General features: G+C 33.3%; 1 protein-coding gene and 1 pseudogene across 1 annotated transcript; both read left to right on the forward strand.

Moving 5' to 3' along the window:
• Positions 1 to 5,546: 5,546 nt before the first annotated feature.
• Positions 5,547 to 14,781, forward strand: LOC150038733 (uncharacterized; annotated as a pseudogene).
• Positions 14,782 to 15,312: 531 nt separating this feature from the next.
• Positions 15,313 to 17,209, forward strand: LOC120070640 (dormancy-associated protein homolog 4-like). Its single transcript, XM_039022473.2, has 3 exons — positions 15,313 to 15,790; positions 15,866 to 15,983; positions 16,926 to 17,209. Exons 1-3 carry the CDS (start codon positions 15,544 to 15,546, stop codon positions 16,951 to 16,953), a joined length of 393 nt encoding a protein of 130 aa, XP_038878401.1. The 5' UTR covers positions 15,313 to 15,543; the 3' UTR covers positions 16,954 to 17,209.
• Positions 17,210 to 22,557: the final 5,348 nt, after the last annotated feature.

Below are 22,557 nucleotides of genomic sequence, written 5' to 3' on the forward strand. Positions count from 1 at the left end.
ATTGAAAATTCATAATAAGTTTGTTTAAACCTCATATTATTAATTAACTAAATCATGCATGACATATAGTTATTTTATTATAATCCTTCGTGCAAAATTATGTGCTCTAGAAAATAGCTCCCAAGTTGAACTCTAAGCATCCAATTAACATTTGAAAAGTTGAACCATGAAGTCCAGCTTAGGAGTGGGACTAATGTTGAAGGCAAAATTGGACCTCACGAAATACGCCGTAAGTTAGGAAAATAGGTTGGATTTAGGCTCAAATAAGTCTAAGGCCAATTAATCATCGATCCAATCAAGCCTACTCCTAACTTATGTAGGATAAGTAAAAATACACCCCATCCTATTTCTACAACGAAAAGGTACACTCCACGTAATTCTCCCTATAAATATGTTATAATAACTCCTTGTGAGGGAACTTGAACTTGAACTTCATTTGAAACTGAAACTTTTGGCTTCTTCTTCATTCTTCAATTTTCTATTTATGAATTTGGCATCAGAGTCATTTTTCTTTGTCTTGCAGGTTCTCTCTATACTCTATACTTTTAGAGAATGATAATTTTCTTCATTAATCATAGTAAAGATACATATATATAAGCAAGTTAGAAACCCTAATCTAGGAAATGTAAAATTACAATAAATGATGAATATACATAATAATATAAATTTTGTATTATAACATTCCCCCTCAAGTTGGAGCAATATGTCAATCATACCCAGCTTGTTGCATAGATAACTTATTCTTACTCGATTTACAACTTTGGTAAGGTTATCTCCCAATTACTCTCCAGATTTCACATATCTTGTATATATTAACCCTTCTTATATGTTTTCATGAATAAAATTATAATCCACTTTAATATGTTTAGTTCGTTCATGAAACAATGGGTTGGATGCAATGGGAAGTGCAGCTTGATTATCACACCATAATTTAGCTGGCATGGTAACGTTGAAGCCATCTTAGATAAAAGTTGGTGTATCCACACTATTTCACATATAGATTATGTCATAGCTCTATATTCAACTCAGCACTCAAACGTGAAACTACATTTTGTTTTTTACTTTTCTATGACACTAAGTTTCCTCCTAAAAAAACACAATATCCGAGGATGATCTCCGATCTTCTCGAGATCCAACCCAATCAGCATTTGAAAAACATTCAACCCTTGTATGACCATGATATTTATACAAGATCCTACATCCAGGAACAACTTTTAGATAACATAGAAGTTGTTCTACTGCAACCCAATGATCCACTATAGGAGAAGACATAAACTGACTCAAAATACTCACAAAATAAGTGATGTCTAGTCGTGTCACTATTAAATAGTTCAACTTTCCAACTAATCTTCTATATCTCTCGTGATCTTTAAATAATTGTCCTTCTCTAGTGAGTTTCAAATTTGGTATCATCGAAGTACTACATAGTTTGACCCCTAGTTTACTAGTCTTAGACAACAAATCAACATATTTTCATTGTGACAAATAAATACCTTTCTTGCTTCTCATTACTTCAGTACTCAATACTTCAATTGCCCCCAAATCTTTGGTATGAAATTGACCCTGAAGGAATTTCTTGAGAGAAGATATACCTGATACATCATTTCCAATGATATCATCAACATATACAACCAACAAAGTAATACCATTTTCAGGTCGTCGATAGAATATGAAATGGTCAGATGTACTTTTCTTCATACCAAAATATTCAAGTGCTTGACCAAACTTACCAAACCATGCATGGGGACTTTGTTTTAGTCCATATGAATATTTTCTAAGGTGACACACCTTATCACTCTTCCTTTGAGCAACAAACTCAGATGGTTGCTCCATACAAACTTCCTCCTGAAGATCACCATGTAGAAAAGCATTCTTAATGTCGAGTTGATGTGAAGACCAACTATGAGTAGTAGCCATAGAAATAAATAATTGAATGGAAGCTCATTTTGCAACGAGAGAAAATGTATCATAATAATCAGTCTCATAGATTTGAACATAACCTTTGGCAACAAGAATCACCAAGACATTGTTCCGTCAGGATTGACCTTTATAGAATGGCCAGATCATCGAGTCAATAAGCCTACCATTTTGGCGATTCTTCTAATTGGGGAGTTGAGAACATAACTACACAAGATGGAATTCGCTCCTTCCTCAATGTCAGGGTAAGTAGATAAATTGCTCCCTTAAGGGCTAATTCCGGGGTTTGAGCAATGTGGCGCCACACTCTTTCCTGACCCGAGAGGGGTTTGGTCATAGTTAGACTATGACTTATTGTTCATTAGAGGGATCAGTGGTATATAAGGAGTTAGATGTAATTACAAGAACAAAATGGTAATTTTGGTCGAGCTGTACTTACGAGCAATTTATGAAAGGTCATCGCACTATTGATTGGTTATATCCAAAAGATACAAAAATATATATATAGTGCGAAGAGTGCAGCTGTCGGTCTTTAGTAGAATGTCTGACAGTTAATGGATATTGAATAATTTAATTAAAGAAGTTTAATTAATTATTCAAGTACCATTGGAGCTTCAATCTACAGGTCCATGAGGTCCCCTCTGTAGCTCAACAAGAATTTAATGAGAATCAATTTTGGATTAATTTGAATTGTTTAAATTAAATGAGAGAATTAATTCTATGTGATATAATTAATTTAATTTAATTATATATGATATAATTACTATAATGTGTTTGATACATTATAATATAAAATTTAGTTAAGAGGAAATAAATATTTGAATATGATTCAAATATTAACTATGTGAATTGGATTGATATAATTGAATTCAATATAAATGAGATTTATATTAAATACCATTATTGAAAGAATTAAAACTTAGGTTATATTGTATATGATACAATATTAAACCATAGGTTATATGTTATATATGATACAACACACACACACACATGTATGTATGTATATATGTATGTATGTATGGTTTTAATTTTCAATTAAAATTAATTTATTAATTATATTAGTTTTAATTTAAATTTTGAATTTTAGGGAGGGAAATAGTTTCTCTCCCCTAATCTCTCTCAACTCACGTAATGAATGGGAGGTTACAAGAGATTTTGTGAGTGATTTTCTTTTTTACAGAGGGAATTACACAGAGAACAATACAGAAGGATTCTCTGGAGAAATCCAAAATTCCTCTCTCTCTCTCCTCTCAATCCTTCTCTCTCCCAAAATTCCAAGAGCCTACAACTCCTTGGATTCTCATCCTAGAGAATACAGGAGACTCCAATTGGTGATGGCCATTTGGATCGATCGTTTTTTGTTCGTGGCATTTTGGAAGAGGGAATTTATGAAGAAAGGTTCTTCAAGGGTAAGTTTTCTCAAACCTAATTTTCCATTTCTTTAATCTTATTAGCATGCTATAAATTTAGTCTAATGTATAAATTTGTATTCTGTAAAATTTGATTCTAGGAAAACAAAAAAATTGGACGATCCACGTTTCCGCTCAGGGCCATCACAAGTTCCTTCAGAAGAACATCCCAAACAAAATAAACATAACCAAAGATCTTAAGGGCAATAAAAAAATAAAGATTTCATAGGAAAAAGAACATCACCATTAAAACATGTATTTGAAAGTAAATACATATATCAGCCTAAAAAGGCTCTAAAACATATATTTGAAAGGATAAGGCTCGGGTTGTTTCAAGTAGATGTCTATTCTTTCTTTCAGCAATTTTATTTTGGGATGGAGTGGCTGCACAAGAGGATTGATGAATGATGCCATGATCACGTTGTTGGGGTTGATGCCCTAAAGTCTCGTGTCCTGTGGTTTGTAAACAATATATACGAACACTAGTGATTGTTAATATATGATATTTACTTCACATCTTGCTGTTTTGCTCGGTTATTTGTTTTATTTTCTTTACCACAAACCAATAAACATAAAATCCCTAGTTATCTGTATGTGACTCAAGCATGTATGTGGTGACATACAAGTGGATCATGTCTTGGGTGATAACCAAAATGGTCTGTAGTATATGGATATAGAAGGGAAACCTTATCCTGGTAATGCTACAGACGCAACCCGCTTTGTGGAATGGTCACAAGTGTTGTGACTTGCCACAGATGGTCTAATCTTGATCATTCGTGTTGGAGACATGCGAGCGGGGGCGTCCTATACAAAGAGTTTGTATAAGACCTGACCACAAAGTGTTAATGTCTCGTTATATAACACCATTCATGGCAGAGACTTCACTTCACTAGGATGACCACAGGTAACATGACTTCAATCCTGAGTGAGTTGGGAACTCCTGTCATTGAGAGCGGTCCTTTGATTTGTATGGGTGCGAGTGGCCAAGTCGCTGATTCAAATCTACTATTTTGGGGATTCGTCTGATTTGGGAGCTGGGAACTCAGCTACACAATATGGAATTCACTCCTTCCCTGAGGCAGGGGTAAGTAGATAAGGGCTGATTCCGGGACTTGAACGATGTGGCGCCACACACCTTCTCTTAGCCCGAGAGGTGTTCACACATAGTTGGACTATGTTGTATTGTTCATTAGAGAAATCAGTGGTACTTAAGGAGTGGGATGTAACTACAGGGGAAAAACGGTAAATTAGCCCAGTTGTACTTACGAGCATCTTTGAAGGGTCATCGTATTCATGATTGGTTATATCCGATGGACACAGAAATATAGTTGTGGTAAGAAGAGTTCAGTTGTTGGTCTTTAATGGAATCACTGACAGTTAACGGATGGTGAATCTCGTGGCTAAAGAGTTTAGTCAGCTATTCCCGTACCGTTGGAGCTTCGAGCCACAGGTCCATTAGGTCACCTGCGTAGCTTGGATAAAGTTGAGAACCAATGTTTGTGTTAATTTGAAATGTTCAAATTGACTAAAGGAAGTTCAATTATATATGATATAATTGGACTGGTTAATTATATATGATATAATTGGCTAAATGTATGAGATACATTATTTTGGAGGAAATTAGATATAAATATGATTTATATCAAGTAGAGGAGAAAATACTATAGTAGATATATGATATCAAACTATAGGATATAAATATAATATGATTATATTTATTAATTAAATTAATTGATTAATTATTTGATAATTAACTGATTAATCCACATTCGGACGTGGGAAGTGGGCTGCGAAGGTTATGGTAACCGGCGGGTTAAAGCTATGAAAATCGTTTTCATTTTGTTATTCAATCGTGCATTCGTATCGCCCGTGCCTAAAAAGAATCCGTGAAAGAGCGATCGCGAGAGCCTATACGATAGAAGCTCGTTCGTCTAAACGATCATCTAGTTCACACGTTCTCTAAACGATCGTATACATCTTTCCTAAACGATCATTCAGTTTTTCCTAAACGATCGTGTAGCTCTACTATACGATAAGCATTTTCGCTATACGATAACAGAGTTCATCTCCCACTTGCTTATCGTCTACACGACGTCTTCTCCTCCATCCTCTACCAAACTCACCAGAGCCCACTCTTTGGGTTTTTGACACCGAGGATACCCGGGTTTCTCTTGTGGTGGTGTCGTCCTCACGGCATTGTTCATGTACGTTCAGATCATGCTGTTACAGTGGACAGACTCGCCGGGTGCTGGTAGATCGGTGGGAGGTTTTCCGCTCTTTTTGGTTAAGTCGTTCGAAGAGTGTTTTCATCTGGTATGAACCCTTTCCTTGTGTTTTATTGTATTCTGAGCATGCCGATTATGAGTTTAATATGCATAACTGTTTGTATGGAATGTATATCGTTTATGTTTTGATCACTGTAAAATCGGAGCGATCTAAGCCCGCTCATAGAACTCTCGGTATGAGATCTTTCAATCAGTATCATAGCCAGGTTTTTGATACTCCAATTTCATTTGTTGCAACGCGAAATAACGTATACATTCATGGTGGGTGCATTTCTACGCTGTTTTAAATGTTAATACTGTTGTGGATGTGCCGATTAATGGATGTTTTCGTGATGAATTGCCTCGGTCTGTTTAATTTCCTTTTACGTTTGTGGTTGTTTATAAAGGCCCCTATGTTTTTGGGCATAAATAATCGTAATCAAGTATGTATTCAAAGTGTTTGAAGTCTTGAGTCATTCGTCGAAATTATGGGCAAAGGTTGCAGCTTTTCGAGGAAGGAGATGATCTAGGGTTGATCGCATCGTGCAGAAAACGTTCTATGTGATCGTTGTCCATCGCATAGTGAAAATGAAGGACTATGCGATCGTGGTTGAACGCATCGGTTGAATGATGGGATATGCGATGAAGAGTTGGTCGTATCAGGTTGACGATCGGGCACGCGATCACTGGGTATCGTTTAATGCACGCGTAAGCTAGACGATCGTTTAGGTCAGCAAGCTTCATCGCTTAGTAACTGACTAAACGATCGCTTAGCATCGCAAGGTAAATCGTTTACCAAGTTGCACACGTCGGTTAGACGATCAGACGCTCGCGTATCGTTTAAAGCGTGCTAGACGATCGTTTAGGTCAGCAAGCTTCATCGCTTAGTAATTGACTAAATGATCGCTTAGTAACTCAAGGTAAATCGTTTACCTATCATCGCGCTACACGATCACATGGACGATCAGCCTTCGCAGCCTCGTCTCGTCTACGCGATTGTTTACTAAAGTTTCTATCGTCTAGTGCGCACTGAACATCGTCTACCTACTGAAGATTACTACATAATGGAGACCTCCTAGCGGTTCAAGACCCGGTTCGCCTGTGAACCAGTTTGCTCGATGAAAAATGTAATAGATAGGGTTTCATTCTGATTTTTTTTTTGTTTAAAGGCTCATCCCGATCCATTAATCTATTTTTTTAATACATGTGATGTATGTTTTATATGTCATATAGTATGCACATATAGTAAATCCCACCTTAGGTTATGCATTGATCATGCATCATCTCTTTATTGTAATTGTTATAATTTAGAGAAGCATGATTTTAATTATGTAAGAGCATGCTCATGCATCATATAATATAAGAGTTATATTTATGCATGCATAAAAAGCATTGACATGCATCATCTTTATATTATAATTGTTATAGTATAAGGGTGAATGATAGCATGTTTGCTAGGTTATTACACGTTATATAAAAGTTATATAGTAATGACCGGACATTGCATGAAGCATGACACATAAGTTACTTTATAATTGTTATAAACGCCTCGTTATGCGCAATGTTTTTTAGTTGTTTCTTTTTAAGAGTTAAAGAGAAATTAGAACTAAAAGAAATAAGAAAGACATGCATGCTAACTTAGGTTTAATTCATGTTTTAGAATGTTTTAAAACTTGGATCACATAGACCTAAGATCACGGTTCTAATATGTTTAGCAACCCTAAGGCTTTAATCTTTTAATCAGTTTAATAGGATTAAATTGGCTAATAAAACGTAAAGTATAGCAAATCTATCTATAAGGGAGCTTTTGTCTAAGGCAGGTTCTGTTTAGGCTGGGGTATTTAAGTTGACGGAAACGTAATACCCCTTCCTGGGAACTTACCTGGAAAGGTGAATTATATAGATTTGATGCATGCATGCAAGTTAAGGATAGTCCATTAAAGTGTTTAAATGTGACTACTTGAACTTGTTTATATTTCATAAACAAACGTTGTTTACGAGCAGGCTTTAAAAAGACCACTTAGACTAAAATCAGTAGCCAGTAGGCTTTAAAAAGATCAAGTCGTATGGCTTTGACTAAAACGTTGATAAACCTTGTGTCTACAAGAAGATCATCAACACTTCAGTAGTCTTCTTAGTGTTATATGTAGACGATATCCTATTCATTGGGAATGATGTAGGTCTACTGACTGCAGTTAAGAACGGGCTAGCGACCCAATTCCAAATGAAAGATTTGGGAGAGGCTTAGTTTGTTCTAGGTATACAGATCCATTAGCTTTAACCCAAATCTTTCATTATATGATCATCCTCTAGGAAAGTAGCGTTTGTTGAAACAAACACCCTATTTTCCGTCGAATCATAAAAATAACCCCCTCGTGTACCTTTGGAGTAGCCTACAAAGAGGCATAACCTCGACCATGGTTCCAACTTCTTGGGATTACCCTCAAACACATGTGCAGTACAACCTCAAATGCGGAAGTGACATAAACTAGCTTTACGCCCGTTCCACGACAATAGAGGTGTTCTTGCAACACTCTTGGAGGGAATACAGTTGAGTATGTATACCACAGTCTCCACTGCCCAAAACGAGTCCGGTAAGGAAGCGTAACTGATCATCGAGCGAACCATGTTTAACAAGGTCCTATTTCTCCTCTTCGCTACACCATTCTGCTGAGGTGTACCCAACGCTGAGAGTTGGGAAACGATTCCATGTTCTATCAAATAGTCCTGGAATGCCGAGTCCAAAAACTCTCCACCTCGATCTGATCGAAGTGTTTTAATCTGTCTATCTGATGCGTTTTCAACTTCAGCCTTGAACTTTTTGAACTTTTCAAAGGATTCAAACTTCCGTTGCATAAGATAAATATACCCATACCTGGAGTAATCATCAGTGAAACTGATAAAATACTCAGCCACCTCGGGCTCGCACATTCATAGGACCACAAATGTCAGAATGTACTAACTCAAGAGGCTTCTTGGCTCTATAACCTTTTCTAGTAAAAGGTCGTTTAGTCATCTTACCCTTAAGGCAAGATTCGCACACAGGTCAAAAATTTTCTTCTAACTCACTTAGAAGTCCATTCTTCACCAATCTTTCAATCCTATTGAGATTGATGTGCCCTAAACGAAAATGCCAAAGTTGGGCATTTTCTTTGGGAGAAATTCGTCGACGTTTTGATTGAGTTATGGCAGTTCTGAACAATTCAGTATTATGGAGGGAATTAATGGCTAACGGCCTTAGCACATATAAATTTGATTCCAGATTTGTTGTGCAAATAAAAACACCATCTTTATGAATAAACGCTTTATCCACATTAAAAGAGATAGTATATTTATATTGCAATAAATACTTTACAGAAATAAGGTTCCTCTTTAATTCAGGAACAATATAGACATTATTTAAAAAAAGAAACCTATTCTGTAAAGAATTGGAGTCCTCCCACTACCACAGCTGAGACGACGTGCTCGGTTCCTACTCGCATCATCATCTCACCAGCCTCTAGTTATCGCCAAGATCTAATCCTCTAAAAAGAAGAACAAACATGGTTAGTGGCGCCTGAATCAATTATCCAAGCTGAATCATCATTCTCCACTAAACAAGTTTCAAGAACAAGTAAATCACATTTACCTGTATTGGCCTTGGCCTTAGTCTTGACTGCTTTCTTCTCTTTCAGATACCGAGGACAGTTCCTCTTCCAGTATCCATCTTGGTTGCAATGGAAACACTTTCCCTTAGCAACCTGTGGATGCCAACTTGGGGCGACAGACAGTGGGTTAGCAGGTGCCTTCCATTTTCCTTTACCACCCTTTTTCTTCTTCCCCTTTGCAGAGTTAGAAACAGAAGGTGCAGACTTCGTTCCTGAGGTCAAACCTCTATGGAACGTCCTTGAGAATGAAGCAACATTTGCCTCACCCTTCTACCTTTCCTTACTTTTCAGTAAATATTGGTATGTCTGCAACTCGTTGAGGAGAGTTGTAAGGTTACATTTCACTTTGTTAAGAATCACATTGCTAACAAAGTGCAGGAAGCTCTCTGGCAAAGAATGCAGGATTATGCTAACCTGACTGCCCTCATTGATGGTAGACCCATTCAACTCTGCCACATTGAAGCGACCATCATGTTTTGCACATGTTCACGAACAGATGTGCCTTCTTCCATTTTGGAGTTAAATATGTATTTAAGAGCCTCATGCATAAGCTGTTCAGAAGGTTGTCTAAACATCCCTTGTAGGGATTCCATGATCTCACACGCTGAGACCTAGGCTCATGTTTCTTAGGCAAGACTTCAGAAAGACTTGCCAAGATGTAGGCTTGGGCCTTCTCATTCGCCTTTGTCCATCGTTCGTATACCTCCCGAACATTTCAAGCGGCATTCGGAGCTGGAATAGGAGGACAAGTCTTCGTGAGAGTGAACATGAGATCCTCGATGATCAGGATCGTCGCGATCATGTGTTTCCATGTTTCAAAATTATCACCAGTAAGCTTTTCGGCGCTTAACAATGATAACAGCAGCACAAACCCAACTGAGGATAGTTGAAAAAGATGCCTCACGCACCAGCGTGTGGTGACAGAGACAAATCCTTCTAATGGCCTGTGAGCTTCATGTGTTGTGTTTTTCGGCGATGGAAAATAACACGGCAAAATAGGAGGGTGCTCCTCTTGATTTGGGTGATGTCGACAAACGGTCACTCAATCTCGATGACCCAAACGTAGACCCTAACTTTGTGAGAAGCATAAACCCTAACGCAGCCGTCAAACGAATATTCTAAGCCCTAGAGGACTCTGATACCATGTACTCTGTACTTTTGGAGAATAATAATTTTATTCCTTAATCAGGGTAAAGATACATTATATAGGCAAGTCAAAAACCCTAATCTAGGAAATGTAAAATTACAATAAAGGACGAATATATATAATAATATAAATATATATTATAACACTCTCTTCTCCAAGTTACAAATTTTTCGTTGTTATCATGTGGAGTACTACAACAAAATGGATATTTCATGACACATAAATAGTAGCAAATTATCCATCATTATACATATTTTATTGACATTTCACAAATGTAATGAAATGTATAGATATGACATTGGGATATTGACATCGATTAAACTATTTTGTGACATCCAAAAAGTGTCACAATTAAAGTATTATTGACACTATAAATTTGATATTGTTCATTTTTTTGTGATAGATTCACAGTATCAATATAATAGTTTAATTGATAGAGAAATCAACTTTTATATCATTTATTGACAATGAAAATTTGTCACAAAAAATATTATCATGACATATAATAAATGTCAATAAATACTTATTATTAACTGCATTGAAAAGTCATGTAATATCCAATAATACAAATTTTTATGTGTCATCAATACATTTTTCTTGATGGTAGATCCAAAGACTAGTCTAGATATGTGTTAATAACAGTTTTTTTAGAGTCATAAAAATTTGTTTTGGTTGTGAAGTCAAGTGCATTTTTGCCTCTCTGAATTTTGGCATCAACCATTCCAAAATTTAGAGATATAAATCTATTTTTTTTTCAATATATATTTTTTTTAAAGCAAAGATAAAGAGCTAACAAATTATGGGTCTTCTAGGTGAAGACAGACGGTTGAGATGATTTTCTGATGTGTTTCAATTTTTCATTTTTATGAACTTTTCAATTAAACTGTTTTTATTTTCATTTAAAAAGAAAACGAGAAATTAAGAATGATAAATGAAAAAAAAAAAAAAAAAAAAAAAAACCCTTAGTTTTGCTTTCTCTGTCAAAATCATAATTTCCAAAGTATATATTTATTTTGAATATATATATATATATATATATATATATGTGTGTGTGTGTGTGTTCTATAACCAAAAATAAGAAATTATAAGGGTTGAAATAGAGGGTAGGTGATAAGGATCTCAGGTAGAAAATTGATGGTCTATCACTACAATCCAATTTGTATTTACATTTTTCTATTCTATTTTACTCTACTTTATTTGTGCCGTTGGTACTTTTTACGATTTTGGTTTTGTCTCCTTGTTGATCTTAGACCATAATAAAAAAAATTAGAATATTTAAAGTGTTGAGTTGAGTTGTGAAGTTTATAAATTTATGAAGATAAAATTTTTCCATATGTACAAAAGAGAGAAAAATGAAAAGATGAAGATTACTCGATAATTTACAAATTTTAATAATAAATATTATTAAAGTTAGTGGAGTTGAGTTCTTTAACATCTACTTATGAAGTTGGTAGGCCAAACATCCTTTTTTATATTTTCTCATAAATGGGAAAACAAAGAAACAAACATTAAAAAAAAAAAAAAAAACATTAGTTATTGATATGATATTTGAATAAGATTTTTCCTTTTTTTAATAAATGATATTTGAAGAGGTTCTTATATATTTACCTAATATTTAAAATGTCGATACCAATATAAATTTTCATAATTTTATATAAAAATTGATCAAAATATCAATAAAATGTCAATTTAGAACAAAGTTATTAAAACTATATATAACTAATAAATCAACCTTTTATGTTTTTTAAATAAGTTAAAATAGTTATTATTTATATAGCTTTTCTATATTCATTGATTTTCTTAGAAATAATAGAAATAACGATTTATCGGATGTCGAAGGGATAGAAATGGAGAAATATTGAGATATGACAAAAATTTAATACTATATAATATATGTATAATAATATATTATATTCATTCAAAGTTAAAATGATACTTCCTACCATGATGCTGACATGTGTGGGCCCGATTCCTGAAAATAAAATTTTCAAATTGTTTTCTATAAAGAAAAAAATTAAATGGTTTGAAATCTTATCCAGTGACGTGTAAAATAAAATATAAAAATGAATGGTCGGATTTCTATTTGCCATGTCGCTGTCGATGTCACTGCTTAGTGGGAAATTTCTTTCCTGCTTAGTTGCCTTCCCATTTTGTTGTAGGTGAGACCCCTTCTCATTTGGCTCGGCTGGCTCAGCTGGCTCAGCTGCAACTCAATTTATCAGCTCCATTTCAATTTATACCCTCTGTCACATTTCATTTGACTATTATTTTGTGAGACTTATAATTTGAGTCAATTAGACTCTTAAATTTTCATAAATCAATCAAGTTAAATAATTTATTATGACCACTTTTTAAAATTATCAATGTATTAATTCTCAAATGTGCATAGACTTCTTCAAATATCAGTTTCACAAAATTATTTATTAGAGTAAATGAGAAACTTTTGTCTAAGAGTCTTAAATTGATTCATTTATGAAAGTTTAGGGGTTTAATTGATACAATTATAAATTTTGCCTTATATTTTTTCAAAGAAGGTAATAGATGGTGTAAATTGATATACTTACAAAAGTTTAGGAATTAAATTGATAAAATTATACCTGATATTTGACTTTAAAGACACCGGTATTTGAACAATCACATCCTATTAGGGGTGTGTGTGGGTTAGGCTGAGTTAGGTTCGGAGATTTTTGGGACTAACCAAAAAATTCGGGTTGGTCAAGTTGGCTACCCGAATTACCCAAATAGGGTCTCCAACCCAACTCAACAACCCTTAAAATTCGGGTTGTTGGGTTGGGTTAGGTTGTCTGATTATTTGTTTATTTTCTTTTTTTCTATTACATTTTTTTTCTTAACTTCAAATACTAAAATTTGTGTATAACAAATACTAATAATTAAAATTTCATAAAACTCAAATGTTAAATATCAAAATCCAAGATATCTATTACAAGCTTCATATAAACATCATAAAATTATATATGAGTTATAATCTTTATAAGTTATAATGTGTATATATATATATTAATAATACTATAAATTCGGGTTAGGTTGGGTCAACCCAAATTTTTAAAAATGTAACCCAAATCCAATCCAACAAAAAAAAAAAAAAAAATCAACCCAACCCAACCAAGAATTAAAACTAATCCAACTCAACTCTTACAATTAGATTGGATAATCCGGATTGTTCGGGTTGTCGGGTCATTTGAACATCCTACATCCTATTAGTGATTGACAAATAACCTAAAAGATACTCTATTGTCTCTCAACTTTCCGTAAAATGTCTACAATTTTGTAGATGATATCATGTATAATATTAATATTTTTACTTTATACATGAATCACATCTTTATGTGTGTGTATATATTTTAAGAGAGGTTATATAGGAAGAATATTTACATGCTCTTTTACGGTGAAAAATAAAAGTAGTAATTAATACAGTGAAAAATTCATCCACTCGTATGACTTCATAGCAGATATATAATGACATTAAAATAAAAATTTTGTATTATATACATATTACAACAATATAATATTAATATATTAATTCGATAATTTAATTACTTTAACAAATTTGTTATGCACACTTTGTCCAATTTCTGTACAAATGGTCAAAACATATGGCAGACGATAAATCCTCTCATATGTTTTCACATTGATGAATGACATCTTCCTGACAGGGTGATGAGACATTTCGATTTTCAGCAAGATATCCCATTGTCTTGTAATACTAAACCCTGAACTGGAGATTGGTCTGAAAATGTTGCACATTTGGTAGTGTGATAGTACTATCGTGTAAGGTGTATTGTAGTGGGATTTCTATTGAGTAGTTTGACAAGGATGTCACTCAAAACTACATCAACTGGTATAATAATATCACAAGGCGTTATGTTACTCGTTTGGGAGCAGCTGTGTGTCATCTGGTAAATAAATGAATATTATCTAATTATTTTTAATATAAACTTATTTTAAATATTATCTAATTGTTTTATAATTCACAGAGATCGAATAACAATAGACTCTGTGATGCAGCAAATGATCCGAACCAGGTTCTTGCTATATGCAGTGACAACCAGAGCTATATGGAGAAGATACATTATATATACGATATACCTATTGTTCATCCACCAACTCCTAGACGTAGAGGACCTGTTCGAGAAGAAGAAGATGAGTTCGATGAGGTTGCCCACAATGTGGAAGAATTGCCCCCTATGATGCAGATGCAGAGCCAAACTGATTATGTTAGTCCGATGATGATGATGCTAGCATTTGGTTTAGGATATTATGATTCAGAGGGTGGTCCATCGTCTTCATACGTGTATGAACATGATCGCGGTCGTGGAGAACATAATGAATATTTATATTATGAAGCGTCTGCATAGGTACCAGAGCAACATTAAGAGGAATTAGAGCAACCTCAAGTTCAAAATTGACGACGGCAACTAGCTCGAAATCGATGATGTCCGCCTTGTGAGACACATTGATTTTTTTAATTATTTTTATATAAATGAGACAATAGTTTTATTAATATATAAATATTTTAATTTACACTTTATTATTTTTAAATTATGAAAGAAAACGTGAATGAGATATTATTTTATATGATATTTTTTAGAATTAAGTTAAGAAGATGGTGATAAAAAATAATAACAAAAGGAGGTGTAATATTAAAAATAAAAAATGGAAAATAAAAAAATTATGGTAAGTCGAATTTTGAAGACCCGACATCCTTTGTCAAGTTTCCAAGACTCGACAAACTAAATTAAAATATATATATATATATATATATATATATAATATTTTTCTAAATTGTTTTCAAATAACCTTATTTTTATAAATAGTTTAAAAAAGGACAATATTATCCTAATTTTTTCAGTTAAAAAGTTATTAATTAAAAAAGGGATTATATAAATGGATGTGAGTGAGAAAATCCAGATTGGAAGCTGCAAAGCCATATAGAAGCCGGGAAGGAAAGAACGCCACTCAATCCCAATTCAATCATTTAACGAGAAGACTTTATTTATTTATTTATTTTTTATTATTATTATCCCTTTGTCTTCGTTCCTTCATTTTGTAGTTGATATTGTTCATTATAAAGCAAAAGCCTTCACCAGGTTCTTCTACAACCTTCTTAGAAGAGAGATAATCATAATTAATTAAAAATGAGTTTTCTCCAAAAATTATGGGACGAAACCCTCGCCGGTCCGGCTCCAGATTCCGGCCTCAGTCGGCTACGTAAGTACAATTCTTTCTCCGCCTCCAGATCTCCGCCGATGTTATCCAACGACGTTGTCTCAAATATTCCTCCAAGTATCCAAATCCCTAGCCCTACGCTCTCTCAGAATCAAACCTCCTTCCCTGAATCGCCGATCGCCTCCTCATCCACGCCGCGGACTCCACCTTCCACTCGTAAGTAGTTCAATTATAATTTTCTGTTCGAATCGAATCTCTTGATTTTGATGGAATCCGACGGTGCTGATGCAGCGCCAGAGACACCCCGAGGAGACGATATGAAGAGACTTGCAAGAAGAAGATCCATTGATTATCCTCGCCGCCGTCCTCTCGAAGGACCTGAACAAACTAGCCCTTCTGTTTATGATTGGTTAGTTTCTTTCCTCCTTTTCTTTTCTTTCTTTTTTCTCTCTCTTTTTTTAAATTATCAAAAATACCCTTAAACTACTAAATTAAACATATACTAACGTATTTGTGAACCATACTTATAGCTGTATCCCATATTATGAGATTTATACTATTTTTCACTGACCTTGATTCGACATTTACTTTCTTGATGTTTGTTGTTTTGTTTACTTCAAGCAATTCATAACTAGATACAACTTATATGAATTTAATAGCAAAAGTTTTCGAGGGTCGTTTTGAAGAAAACTTCAAACTTCAAGAGTTAATGAATTTTTTTAAAAAAAAAATTAGGGGTATAAATGAAATAAACTTCATAATTGAAAGGTATTTTTCATCATTTAACTTTTTTTCCTAATAAAATTATAATATTTTGTTTAAGAAATTATTAATTGACAGTCCATAATTTTTTTAAAAAAGTTTTATAATAGATCCATAAACTCTTTCAATTTTGTGTTGCATAAATTCTTAAACGAATCAATCTTGTACTTGATTAATAGATTTTTAGCTTTCAATTTTGTGATTAATTGAACCTTAACTTGGTTAAAATAAGTTAATCATAAAATTAAAGTTCAAATCTTCAAAACTCCACTTATTGTATTAGAAAAGACCATTAACTTGTTGACATTTTCTAATTAAAAAAAATGAATATTTTATGGCTCTGTGAGACATTAAATTGATATTTATAAACTTTTGAAAATTTAGGAAGTAGACAAAAACTGTTGTTATAGAGTTGTCCCTCTTAGTACAATTTTTTCAATATATCTGGTTATCATTTGAAAAAAAAAACCTTTAAAAACTATTTTTGGAAAACAACTACAAAGGTTTTTTAATTTTAAATTGTTGATGTAATATATTAGAAAGTGAAAGATATAAATGAATTAACATAATTGATGTGATAATTATATAGGATCGTAATAACTGCATTGGATCGTTGACGAACAAGAGAGAAGACCAACGGAAGAAGAGAATGAAGGCTGTAATTTCATGAGGATAAAGTAAAATATCTCTTTTTCCCACTACTATTTTGTTAATATTAGAAGGAACACAAATTTCCATGTACAATATATGTACAGAGTATAATTAGTATATAATAGGAGGATGTACCCGAAAAGACGGATAAAAGGCTTTTTGTATTTGTATATTCAAACTTTCAGTTAATCGCTTTCTAATTTGTATTTTGTTCATTTTCCATTTTCTGTGCAGAAATTAGTCTATTTATTTCTAAATATAGCAAAATATTATTGTTTATAACTGATAGACACTAACAGAATCTATCTTAATCAATCACTAATAGATAATATCATTTTGCTATATTTAAAAAAAATTAGGAATTTTGTCATTTAAAATAATTACTCTGATGATTCATTTCAGTGTTATATGTTTTACTTTTTACATTCTTTCAAATTATTATAAATTAATTAATAGATATTAATATTAAAAATTGATAGCAAAGTGTAGTAAAAATTTAAGGTTAAGAATGTAAATCTTGAAATTTTAAAATCAAAGTAAAAAGAAACTCAAAGTTTAATTATAACATTTTGAGACTTAAGAAATAAATTAAAATAATAATAATAAATTAAAAATTAAAAATGTAATATTTTGAAATCTAGGGACCATGTTAAAATTAGACCGAAAAATTAGGGATTAAAAGTTATTGTTTCCTTATTTAGATGAGTTTGTCTTATTTTGGGTCTCGTTGGTTTACAATTTTTTGTTTTTTTTTTTTGTTTTTTTGGTTTTCTACTTTTTTTAATTAATTGTGCGATTGGTTTCTCCCATTTTTTAATTATAACTTATTTTTTTAGATAAACATTTGAATTTTTAGTTACTTTCTTTAAAATATTTATATTAGAAAAACTACGCCCGTATTGATAACTATTTTATTATAGGTTTCTTTTTAAAAAATATATTTTTTCAAACACTATGCCTCTTTTGATAATCATCTGATCCTATTTGGTAACCATTTCATTTTTTTTTTTTTTTAAAATTAGATCTATTTCCTCCCTATTTCTTACCATGATTTGTATATTTATTAAGTACAATGGTTGAATTATTAGCTAAATTCCAAAAATAGAAACAATTTTTTAAAAGCTATTTGTTTTTAGTTTTCAAATTTTGACATGATTTTTTAAATCATTGGTAAAAAAATAGATAACAAATGAAGTAATTTGGAGGTAGAAATAGTGTTGAATGTCTATAGGCTTAAAAAAAGAAAAAAAATCAAAAAATCAAATGGTTACCAAATGGGGTCAGTTTCTTAGTTTTTGAAATTTGTAATTGTTTTCTATGACTCTTTACTATATGTTTCTTCTTTTCTAACAAAAAGTTCGAATTCTTAGTCAATTTCCAAAAACAAAAATTACTTCCTAAAAATTATGGTTGACAAAATTCCTCGTGGGGTCCCGTCCAATTGGGGTAGGGAATCTCCGGTATGATTGGGGATGGAGTCAAACCGAGGACCTCTTTAGGGTCCCCAAACCGGGGATGGGGTGAGGATAGGGAGGGTATCCCCGCCCCGTCCCTGACCCCGCCTCAATTAAATTTTTAATATATTTTTCTATATATATAAATAAAAGTAGCTATTTTGCAGTTTGTTTTATGCAAACATCTTTTGCTTAGGATGCCCCACTCGCATGTCTCTACACGAATGACTTTTGAATCACATTGTTTGTATCAATATACAAAGAAGGCCGCATCCTATTGTGTTCCCAATAGATCATTTTAAGATCATTTTGGTTATATACTTAAAATTTGACCCTTTTTTATATCTCTACATAAAGTTTAAGTATTCATATTATAGCCATGAGTTTGTTTATTGGATTTATAAATAAATGCAGTTCAATAACACTTTTATTGAATGAAGTCTCAATAATACCTTTTATTTTTTTTTTGTAAATAGAATATGTTCAATATTTACAAACTACGAGTTTTAGGACATTTTCAACACTTCTCATGCAATGTCCAACGCATAGGCCTCCCTTAGATGTCACTCCGGCCTATTGCATGCTTATGCTCCCCAAGTTTCCTCACATTAACGCATGTAACCTAAGTTGGGCACATGGTTAGTTCAACAACCAACCTTCATGCGTCCAACACCTCCCTCATATGTCCATGATGGTATTCTCAATGCATGCTCACCTAGACTTGGATGTTTGGTTCCTCAACTCAACCCCTAATTCAACTCATAGATTCTTCTTGAGCCTCAAGCACAAACATGCGTCCACCTTCTTCCAAACATGCGTCCATCTAGGGTTTTGGGCTTCTTTGGTGTAACTTCCTCCCAAGGGTTTGCCTTATGCTTCCATCTTACTCCTCCTAGGGTTCCAATGGAATGCATTAGTCTTCCCATTCACTAACCCTAGCCTCTATGTGCCCATCATCTCTCTATGCGCCAAATCTTCTTCCTCTTCCTTCTCCTTTGGCTCCTATTTTCTCTTGTTAGGCATAGTCTTCCTTCATACTCAAGGACTTATCCATATGTTCCCCTTATCTTACTTCTCATTCCATGTATGCGCTCATCTATGCACCCATATGGCCCTGGATGTGCCAATTGCTCCATCTATGTGTCAAAACCTTCTCTCTTTAATGTTTCTTCATCTTGTGGTGTCTTATGAGGTCCAACACTTAGCCAATTTTCTCCTTCCAAGAGTCCTATGTGTCCATCAAGCTTTCCTTATGCGTCCATCTAGTTTTCAATGCATGGCTCACTTAATTCCCCTCATAGCATAGCTTCCTACATCCCCTAAGCATCCAAGGACTTCATCTACTCCCATGCTATGAACTCAACCGTTACTCTCATGGCATAGTTTAGACACAGTCAAAATTTTGGCTCCAAATCTTTCAAGCTTTCAACACTTAGAAAGTTTACTTCCTCCACAGTTTAGAGACTTAGCCAAACTTCTCCAAAGCTTGCACTCCAAGCTTCTTTTACTTCTAAGGGAATTCTATAAGAATGAGGGTGTTACAAGTGAAAGAACTCATATTGAAGGAGATCCTTGAGTAGAAGCGGATCGTCCAAATTCCATTTTTATTGAAAACATAATTTACAGTAAACATACAAGATACGCATTCAAAATAAATTACAGCATGCTTAAACAAGAAAAGGGTTCAAGATACATTACCTTTGAAGACATTTTCTCTTCACGTATCCCTTGAACAATCACGAGCCTTGAACATAGCAACCTTTTGAAGACTTTCTTCAAGAACTTCTCGAACCAAACGGGACACAACCACAATGAGCCTTTGGTATTCTCAGGGTGAGAACCCAAGAGTGGTGGACTTTGACTATTTTGGTTAGGAGGGATTGTTTGAGTTTTGGAGGAAGAAGACTGAAGAACACACAAAACACTTCTGTAATTCTCAATTGTACAACAAATCGCAATGTTCAAACGCTGAGGAAGAAGAGAAAACTATTTTCTTTTATTCCTTTTGCCACAAAATTGAATAACCACCCACTAAGGTGGTTGGAGAGAAAAGAGAAAGTTATTATCCAAAATAATAAAATAATATAAATAAATATGATAACTAACTTATCGTATTATATTTATATTAAACTATATATTATATCGTATAACATATAACCTATAGTTTTAATATCGTATCACATACAACATAAACTATAGTTTATTTTCTCTATTTTATGACATTTAATATAAATCATATTTATATTAAATTTAACCACTATGAATCACATTCATAGAAATATATTTGAATCTCATTCAAATATTTATTTCCTCCATTAAATTATAATGTATCAAATACATTATGACAATTATACCATATATAATTGAAATAATTTAATTGTATCATATATAATTAAATCTCTCTTATGAATTTGAACAATTCAAATTAACCCAAAAACTAATTCTCAACTAAATTTTTTTGAGCTACCAAGGAGACCTTATGGACCTGTAGCTTGAAGCTCCAACGGTATGTGAATAATTAATTAAACTCTTTAATTACATTATCCACCATCCGTTAACTGTCGAGTACTCTACTAAAGATCGATAGCTGCACTCTTCGCACTACAGATATATTTCTGTGTCTATTAGATATAACCAATCAACAATACAATGACCCTTCACAAATTGCTCGTAAGTACAGTTAGGCCAAATTACAGTTTTGCTCCTGTAGTTACATTTAACTTCTTAAGTACTACTGATCCCTCTAATGAATAATACATCATAGTCTCACTATGACTAAACCCCTCTCGGGCCAAGAGAGGGTATGACACCACATTGTTCAAGACCCGGAATCAACCCTTAAGGGAGCAATTTATCTACTTACTCCTGCTTCTGGGAAGGAGTGAATTCCATCTTGTGTAGCTGTGTACCCAGCTTCTCAATCAGACGAATCCCCAAGGCTTGTTAAGTCGGCGATCTGGCCATTCTCACCCATACAAATCAAAAGACTGTCCTCATAGGCAGGAGTTCACAACTCACTTAGGATTGAGGTGAAATGTAAGTCTCTATTATGAACGGTGTTATATAATGAGACTAAACATTTCATGGTCCGGTCTTATATAAACTCCTTTTTATAGAATATCCCCGCTCGCATGTCTAATACATGAATGATTAGGATCATATCATTTGTAGCACTTTACAACAATTGTAATACCTACAAAAAAGGTCGTACTCATAGTGTCACCAGGATAAGGTATCCAACCTTATCCATATACTACATACCATTTAGGTTATCACTTAAACATGATCCACCTATATGTCTCCACATACATGTTTAAGTTACAATGATAATTTTGGATGTTAGTCCATTGATTTGTGGTTAATGCAATTAAAATATCACATATTTTATAGATAAAGTGAATAAAATATCATATATTATTAATCACATAAGAGTTTGTTCATATAAAGTTTACAAACTATAGGACCCTACGAGATTTAGGACATCAACCCCAACAACAAGTACTTTATTTCCTTTCCTAAAAACAAAGTATATATTTTGAAGAATGGGATTGAAATTGGTTTTTCTTCAATAGAAAGTAACTTGTATGTACTAAGGTCATTAGTTACAAAGGCTGTCCCAAATACTAAAATGTTTAGAACGACAACGATAACTAAAAGATAGAGTTTCTTCTAAAGAAAACACCTAACTTTGACATCTAAAGTTAGGTCACATTAATTTCAATAAGATTGAGAGATTAGTTAAGCGTGACCTTCTAAATGGTTTAGAAGAAAACTCTTTACTAGTATGTGAGTCATGCTCTGAAGGCAAAAATGACAAAATGACCTTTTACTAAAAAAGACTATAAAGCCAAAGAGCCCTTGGAGCTTATACATTCAGATTTTTGTGGTTTAATGAATGTAAAAGCAAGAGGATGGTACTAATATTTCATCTCTTTCATAGATGATTATTCAAGGTATGAGTATCTTTATCTAATTCAACATAAGTCTGATGCTTTTGAAAAGTTCAAGAGTATAAGACTGAAGTTGAAAACTTGTTAGATAAAAAGATAAAAAAATACTTTGATATGATCAAGGTGGAGAGTATATGGACCTAAGATTCAAGAACTATATGATAGA

The sequence above is a fragment of the Benincasa hispida genome, chromosome 1, assembly GCF_027475165.1.
Source record: "Benincasa hispida cultivar pf3 chromosome 1, pf3_genome.v1.1, whole genome shotgun sequence".
In the NCBI taxonomy this organism is placed as follows: domain Eukaryota; kingdom Viridiplantae; phylum Streptophyta; class Magnoliopsida; order Cucurbitales; family Cucurbitaceae; genus Benincasa; species Benincasa hispida.